This window comes from Corapipo altera, unplaced genomic scaffold (assembly GCF_003945725.1).
Source record: "Corapipo altera isolate COAL_440 unplaced genomic scaffold, ASM394572v1 55, whole genome shotgun sequence".
NCBI classification, from domain to species: domain Eukaryota; kingdom Metazoa; phylum Chordata; class Aves; order Passeriformes; family Pipridae; genus Corapipo; species Corapipo altera.
In genome coordinates, this window is record NW_020884882.1 from 13968500 (window position 1) to 13977330 (window position 8831).

General features: G+C 38.3%; 1 protein-coding gene across 7 annotated transcripts in view; it reads right to left on the minus strand.

Moving 5' to 3' along the window:
* Positions 1–651: 651 nt before the first annotated feature.
* Positions 652–8831, minus strand: part of EIF4E3 (eukaryotic translation initiation factor 4E family member 3) — a 31392-nt gene continuing 23212 nt past the window's right edge. For all 7 annotated transcript variants that reach the window (XM_027640537.1, XM_027640541.1, XM_027640536.1 and 4 more), the window contains exons 2-7: positions 8657–8729; positions 6567–6661; positions 5392–5452; positions 3606–3672; positions 1399–1554; positions 652–879 (exon numbers count right to left, since the gene is read on the minus strand). In XM_027640537.1, coding sequence (XP_027496338.1) covers positions 848–879; positions 1399–1554; positions 3606–3672; positions 5392–5452; positions 6567–6592 — 342 coding nt within the window. In that variant the 5' untranslated portion in view covers positions 6593–6661; positions 8657–8729 and the 3' untranslated portion in view covers positions 652–847. The remainder of the gene's footprint in view (positions 880–1398; positions 1555–3605; positions 3673–5391; positions 5453–6566; positions 6662–8656; positions 8730–8831) is intronic.

Consider the following 8831-nt stretch of genomic DNA (forward strand, 5'->3'; position numbering starts at 1 on the left):
AAACACATTAGAAATTATTCATTACACTTTTTCATGAATGTACAGAAATGTACCATAAGAAAGCATACAATATAAAAACATAAACACCCCATCATTCTTAAACAAGATGGGGTGGAGTTTGCAGATTTTCCTACCAAAAAATTTCTCATTCTAGCCTGAACGAGGGTTCTTCTGAAATCAATACAATTAAAAGACATTAACATCATCCCACACAGGGTTAGTCCCAACATAATGAATATAATTTAATGAACTCTTTTCTATTTACATTTACAGTATGTGTGCTGTTGTCAGTGCACAACCAGGTTACACTGAATATTAGAATATTAGAATAAATGCAGTGCAATTTCTTTCTCTCTTGAGACAAACTCAGTGAGTAAATCTTAACATGATAGGAATGTCTCAAAGTGAAAATTGAAAACGCATTTCCCCAAGCCAGCATTCCTCTGTGCAGAGCACATCTCAGAGAAGCAGCGCAGCATCTCTGTGCATGTTTGCTTTTCACTAAGTGCAGTACAGAAGGAAAGAAAGCCTGCTATCTTGATGAAATGGGAATATAGAATCAGGTTGCAAAAAACAAGTGGCCAAAATATCTTTTAAAAGAAACAATGAAGAATTAAAAATGTCAACTCAAGATGGAGTGATGAATTGCACATTTAGCGGTCAAGGCAACTGTTTTTCTTCATTTTCAACAGCAATAGCCCAGTTTGAAATGTCAGAAACTCAAAAGGACCAACTGCATGTAGCACTTCTGCAGGGCTTCCACCATTCTCCTCCTGGTCCAGACCACCTCAAAACACCAAAGAACAACAAATGAGCTTGGCACACACTGCACTTAATGCTTTCCATGTCAGCCTTCGAAAGCATGATGCTCTCTGTGGGCTAGGGAAGAGAGAAGGGGAAAAAAGAATAAAAGAACATGTAAACTATGCCAAGGAAAAGATTAAAAAACCAGAAGATGGCAATGTATAAATCAGTCAAGGAAGACACAACATGCCAGCAAGTGATCTTTGGGAATACACTATTCTGATAATACGTTTATAGAGATATTAAAATATGAGATCCCTTTAAAATCCTGATTGTAAATGGTTCCTCTAAATGAATGCTTAAATTGAACAGTGTGTAGCCTCAAGAGTTATCAAGAGATTTGTCTCACTTGTTTTATGACTCAGGCATATTAAACATGAAACCAAATATATTCTACGATTAAATTAAAAATATCTTTTGAATGATAGCTAACTTTTACATTGAAGGGACCTAATTTTAATGCAATGACAGATGCTATGTTCCTAAGTGATTAATGATGAATCAGGCAGAATATTCCCATGGAAATACCCTCCCAGCATCTTGTTTTTCTAATGAAGGTGGAAATTAACAGTACAAACAGTACAAAACACTTACGTTTATAGAAGACTGCCTTAAAAGATGTGTGTGGCAGAAGTTTGTGAATCTTTTCTAGAACTTTTGCTTCACTTGCTGAAGAGGCATTCACGTTCCAGACTTGCACAACATCTTCACGGTCCCGAACGCTGACACTAACCCCTATTACTTCATCTTCTGCACAGAAGGGGAAGAATCATTAAGGAATACTTTAAAAGTGAGACATGTCTAATTTGCTACTTATGTATTATGAAACAGTGCCCAAAAGCTGGGGAAAAAAAAGAAGACATGAAAAAAAAAAAGCAATCTCCAGTGAGGAAAATACCAATGTTCAAACCAGACAAAATAGTTACCAGAAAGAACCACTGTGTTTATAGAAGCTATTGGAAATATTACCTCATAGTGTTTTTTATGAAGTGCCATAAGATTATTCATCTTTGCTATTAGCACTCTTGATTGGAAGGGAATCAGAAGACTCCCTTCAGTAAGGTCAGCAATAAGATAATTTACCTACAATAATGCCTACAAGCAAAAATGTGAGGATGAGGGTGAAACAACTAAAACCCCAGGAACAGTACCTGGTGGAAATCAGACACCAGCTTTTCCAGACTTTGTTCCCTTTTTCCCTTACATTTTGTCAAGACAGCAACAGAAAAAAGGAAAAAAAAAATAATAAAGCCCCTGTCAGGCTGCTGCTGCCAGTGCTGGTAACTCCATGTTTTGCTGAGAAAGCCCTTTTTGGTGTGAAATTCTCAGGATGCAGAGAGCTCAAAGGCCGAGCCACAGCTTTCCACTGGGAGCAGTGGGTGCCTCCAGCTGTGAGCTGTCCCATGCATCCTAAGGAAGGGGTCAGTAATGATAACACAAAGATGGTGCCAGAAGCACATGGACAAGGGAAAACTACCTCTGTAGGCAGCAGAGTATCATAAAGTGACCCCAAGTCAACCCTATCAGTAAATAAAGGGTGTGAGAGACACCGTTTGGAAGGTCTTTGCTGAACTGCTCTGTGAACCTGAGTAATGCAATTCTTTTTTATGGAATGATAGAGCAGTGAAGGAACATTCCTAACAGGATATTCACAGCCACTGTAACATCCAGTTTAGTCAGATATTCATGCTTAGGAGAGAAGTAAATATGGTCAAAAGAAACGATGGAGAAGTGCCATTTGAATTGAAAAGTTAGTTTAGTAACAGCTCCCAGAACACTTTCCCTATAGGCCAGTGGGTCAGCAAGTTCATAGTTTGCTTCACCCAGAAGCAAGAAACTATTCTTTAATAGTTTAATAGGAACCTTAATGTATTAAATGGTCAGATTTGTACTTGCTTTTCATGACTAAGAAGTTGCCTTTGACGATCTGTTTTAAAGCAGCTAGTGTTCACAGTCCCTTCACAGAGTTTCTTTCCTTGCAAGGAACCTTGCAAGCCTAGAGAAGATATTTATTCTGAAAGGGACTTCATTAAATTATTACCTCTGACCAAAATAATATGTGAGCTTCTGGATGATTAATGCTCATTTTCCAGTAAACCAGCAAAGTACTTTTAGAATATTTATGTAAATTCAATTACATGAAACATTACCTTGACCTGAGCAGTATTTTTAAACAATGAACAAAATATTGCTTCTGGGTAGAGTGCTAACCTGGGATTCAGGAGAGCCAGGCTTGTGTTGTGGCCTTGCTGTGGGCTTTTAGTGTCACCACAGGCAAACCATGCAGTGTCCCTCTGCTTCAGGTCTGCACTGGTGCTTCCCCTGACAATTCCTAACCAGTGGGACCATGAAGGCAAATGGGGACATCTTTTCAAGGCCAGGTTGGATGGGGCTCTGAGAAACCTGCTCTAGTGGAAGGTGTCCCTGCCCATGGCAGGGGGTTTAGAACTAGATGATCTTTAATGTCCCTGCCAACCCAAACCTTTTATGATTCTATGATTGATCTAATTTAGATGCTTCCAACAGTGACAATCCAAACAATCTGTATGGAAGTGCCATTTAGGGTTCCGTAATCCTGATACTGGGGAATGAAAATTAATTATTTAAATACTGGCTAACTGACAGATGTTTAATAACTAGAAAACCTGCTGGCTTCCCACAGACACAAGCTGTCAGCATACCCTGTCCTCTTCTTAATGACAACAGGTATGAACAGGGTTTCCAGCCCTACACCCCATTTTTAGCAGTGCTACCGTGTTCTGCATTCCAACTCAGTTTGTCATGCTTGCCTCAATCATTACCTGCTGCACAACAATCTGTAAACTGCTCTCCAATAGTTGCCAGCAGTAGCTCTTTCCAAACTGCAGCCTAAGAAAGCAAAAAAAAGTTAGCTTTCCATTATTATTTTTTAATTTAAAAGTTAGGTTTTCTAGCTCAGTTTGGAGTGTCTTCTCTTTCTGAGGTTGTCTAGAAAAAAAAGAAGTATTTATTGCAAGTACATGCTGTGTTATATAATTCATAGTTAGGTCTGTACAAGGAGATGCTGTGCACACATGTGATGAAGAACGAACTCAAAAAATGAGAAACAGGCATAAAGGTATTATTTATGTTATTTACAAGGCACTGAAAGCTGACTGAAGTTCACCTTCAAGCAGACCTTTCAGAAGTGACTGGGGCCATGTGGTGTGTAGTTTGAGAGATCAAAAGTACCTTCATTTCAAAAATGGGCTGTCATTCAGCCTCTGAAAAACAAGGCCTCTGGGGCCCCTAAATTCACTGCCCAGTAATGCAGGCTTCCCAAACCACTTGTCACTTCTGGCAATCTTCACACCTTGGATTATAAGAGGAAAAAGACAATTTGAGTCTTTTGTGATCACTTGGGACTGCAGGGGAGGAAAGCTGCAATTGCTCACATAGAGGAAAAAAGCCCACGGGCAAAAATCAATTAACTTTTGGCTGAAATTGAGTGCCATCTTTCAGCATTTAATGCCTTCTGCAAGGCTGTCACATTTTTCTGACACTTCACTTTTCGTGTTTAAAGGCCTGATCCAAAGCATACTTGCACACATAAACACCACGTGTGAAGAGGTCAAATCTCCTCGCCATGGAAGTTCACAGGAGAAGTTACTCACGTGCATTTGATTAGGGATGCAAAGAGAAACCCAGTTATTTCATCAGGGCTCAAACAATGACATGCCTGAACAGACTTAATCTTTAACACTTTCAAATTAAAGAAAAAAAAAAAAGAGAAAATAAAAAAAGGAGGGGAAAAAAACCTGAGCAGCACTGCAATTTCCCAAAATGCACACAAGGTGCTCTGACAACTCACCGTTGCCAAAGGGGATGATCCTACTTGTCTTTTCTACTTTACACCCATCAAAAGCTCTCCTGGCCATACAGTCTAATTAAAAATAAAAAAAAAACCAGGAGACTTTTTGCAATAACAGAGTGCACTAAGCTGGCTCATTAAACAGTCTGATGAGGATCAGAGCTAATGTAAGAGGGATCAGAAGAGAAGGAAGTAAGATCTTGCCTCTTCCAGTGGGAGCACAGCCATGAGTTACTGGTGGAAACAACGCCTTGGTCCACATTTGGCTGCAGAAAGTCACAGGCTACTCAGAGCCATCACAGGGGCAAACAAGCCCCACCACGCAGAAATAGTCCTACAGAGTTTGACAGGGAGTTTAGGAGCATTTCAGTGAAACTCTGTGCTGTGTCGACTGTGGTTCTGGCTATAATTTAGCATAGATTATCAGGAAAAGGTTTCCTGTTTTCCTTTGTATGCCTGTAAGCAAACAGTCTCGAGAACAAAGGTGATTATAAATTCCCATGTTTCCAAATGGAAACGCTGTGGCTTTCAATTGCTTGATAACACGTTGCCAAATGTTATCTAAAGCAAGAGAGATGTAATTATTGGAAAAGAAAGGTTTGCTCATTGTATTTAAAAGGTTATGTATGGTAAAACAGTGCTTGGTTGTTGTGTTGGATGATGTCAGAAGTAAAAAGTTTTACAACAGCTTTATCAGATACAATTTAAAGATACTCCCTTACTAAACAAGGTCTGAGTAAGAAGTCAGTATAACATACCGTACTTTCTTTAGGGACCTTCATTTTCCATATACCTCCTTTGGCATTGCTTTCTTCTTCCCTGTTATGGGAAATAGATCAGTGAAAATAATCAGTCAATTCCACATCTAGATAACCTTATGTTTGTGGTTTAATTTTCCCAGAAAAATCCCATCTGAAATGCAATTACTAACTCCAGGGAGCATGACTCTGACTTCTGACATCACAGATAATTCTTTCATTGTTCATATGAAGTGTATCTCTCAACACCTAATCCCTTTTCCTAAGTTTTGTGTCTTGGAAAATACTTACATTTTCCCTGACAACAGACCATCTTTGAAGTGGCTGCACACTGTATGGGAACAAGCCACAAAACTATTTTACGTTTTACCATGGTAACCTTTTATTTTGGAAAACCTCTGGCATATTTTCACAGAAGCAACTTATTAGTCTCCCATTCATCCAATTTAACAAAAGAACATGAGCACACTTTGTTTCAGTTTTCTGACAGCTAGAAATTAATTGCTCATGTTTAAAAAAGACTGAAGTTGCCCAGGGTCAGGGCAGACATAATCATTAAACTGCCTTGTAATGACAAAGGCACAATGTACAAACCTGTGAGCTCCTCAAGTTTATTCTGCCACAATTCATTCAATAAGATTTTAAATTATCACTTTTACTTTCCTGTTAAAACTCTGTAAAAGCAAAGTTAAAGGAATAACCTAAAATTCATCTTTGGTGGGAAGTTGGTCCTGGGGAATTTCCATTAGGTTTCATAGTGGGTTTAGATATTCCAATCCTGACAGATGCTGGGGAAAGGAGCTGGGAAGCTTTAGGAGGACACCTTCAAAAAACCTGCAGTCCTCAATTCTTACTTCAGAACTGTTTTTTCTGTCTAAAAAAAAAAAAAAAAGTACATATATATATATACACATATATATATATATATATATATATATATATATATATAAATGCTGATATTGGCCAATATACTTTTGTATGTAATTACTGAAAAGTTAGTGGGTTACTGATGATGAGATCAACCTCTGGCAGTCCCTTTCCTAAAATACAAAATTACTTTGATAGACTTAAAATAAAACATAAACAAGACATTCCTGTCCCACCCCTGTCTCCTTTCTCCACTTCAGGTTCTTCCACTGCCCATTCCCAGAAATGTCTGATGACAACACACGTACCAGAGTGGGCGTCTTTCTCCCCGCATTAAATGGTAACTACATCTCAGAGGCAAATTTGTCACAGGAGGAATGTTGTTGTAGACACTCCAGAAATCCTTGAAAAGAAAAAACACTTGTTGCACTAACACAAGAGAGTACGTTTCCTGCAGATTTACTGCCTTGCTAGTTTTCTCTAAAACAAGTGCATTTCCTTCTCCTAGAGAACTGGTATCTTCTGTGTTATAACAAAATGCTTGGAGAAGAACTTGTTACAAGTTAATTTCTACTTTTTTTTTCGATGTCAATTCTGCATAAGTGAAGGTGGAAAGAAGGGAAGCAGTCCAACTGCGGATTATTTTAGAATCAAGGTCCTTTTCAATAGGGAGGGAGGAAAAAATAATCAAAACCAGTTACAGTAAGTATGTGAGAACAAAGCAGTACATAGTATTTTATTAGCATATTAAAAAATATTTATATCAAATATCCTAGCCTAGCCTAAACTTCATTGTGATTATCCTGAGTTACAAAACCACCACAAACGATAATCCTGGTGAACTAAATGCCTAACCAGCAACCCAACTACTTTGTCTAAATGAAAGGTTTCAACCACATGCAAAAAATATGAGATGCACATGTTAATACAGGAAGGGGGGAGAAATCAGAAGGTCCAAGTTACCAGGAACCATTTGATTACTTCCCAGTGTTTCTGCTGGTAAAAGCAGAAGCTGTCATGCGTATTTGGGGTGGATAAAAGGCACCTAAAAGCAGCAGTGAGCAACAGAGAGAGATGACTAAAAAGATCCCAATCCCTGTTCTTCTTTATCCAACAGCTGGGAATCAGATTTTTAAAGACTTAAGTTGCATCAACATGTGGTGATGCAATATTAATTAGTAGTGCAACTCATTAAGTATTATCTACACATAATATTTAAGTATTATCTAATACATTAAGTGTTATCTAATACTTAATCATTAGCACAATTTTAGTAACAAAGATTGCAACATTATGTGATAAAATTTTACGGCCCTTGGTGACTCTGCCTACCAGCAATTACCATTTCCCAGTCACAAGAAGAGAGATGGAAGACTAATAAAAATATAAAAACTTGTTATGAAACACCTGTTTCAACTTTTGTCTTATTCTTACCTGGTTGTTTGCCCAAACCCTAAAGCTACTGACAGAAGAGGAAGCAGAGCTACACTGGCAGATGGCTGTGGAAGCATTTGAGAGCTCTTTATGTCCTGAACCAGGGACTTTGTTTGGAAGGTTTTGGGTTGAAAACATCCTTCAGGTGGTGGAGGCTGGAATTCCTCACTGAGTAGGTACTGGCCATGAAGGAGAGTGATGGAGTCAATGAAGATTTTGGCTTCACTTCCCCAAGGAAGATCATATAATATGAAAGCCTTGTTTAAAACTCCAGGAGATCATTACAGCTGTGCTTCTCAAAGAGAAGAGTTTGGCACTACCTTAGAATTTCAGTGATTTAGTGAACTAGAGTCAGCTTAGCATTAAGGTGAGACAAATACCAATTGGCTACACTTCATGGTAACTGTGGTATTAAAACAGAAATGCAATTTTACTTGCAAGAGATGTCCACTGCTAGGCACTGGCAGATGACACAGACATGCAGAATTTCTCATTACTGCGAGTATTCCATGATGTAAGAATACTTTAATTCAAGTCAGTTTGCTAAATTTTTTTTTGATTCATGCTCAAGTAGGAAAGACCAAAAAAAACCCCACAAGCTGCAATTTTTAGTCTTTGTATAATGAATTTCTGCGTTAAATAAAACATGGGAAAAAAGTCAGAAAAATTATTAAAATCCATCAAGTATAACAATCCAACAGAGGTACAAGTGGAAACTCAGGAAAATTTAGTAATCCAATATGTTCAATCCAATATGTTTCCTCCTTTCCTGGTCTGGAAAGCCAAGTGAAATTCAAACAATGACTCAGTAATACACACACACAACTCCAACAAAACTCACATTTCACACCTCAGGTAAGCAAAGCCACAGCTGTGACTCATTCTGTGAGGAAAAATGAAACTTAAGGTGTGAAGTTACATTAATAACATATGGTAGCTCCTGTACCAGAGTCAGACACTTTACCTGCACTGTTCGTACTGTATAAATCTTCTTCAAGTTTGATGCACATTCAGCCGCTGTCGTACCAGGAAGTGATCTTGAAAACAAAGTACAGATTAATTAAAACATCTGTTTTATCAAGGAGGGAAAGAAGGGAGATGGAGAAGGAATGTGAATCGCATGAGTGCGAGGTTGAAAT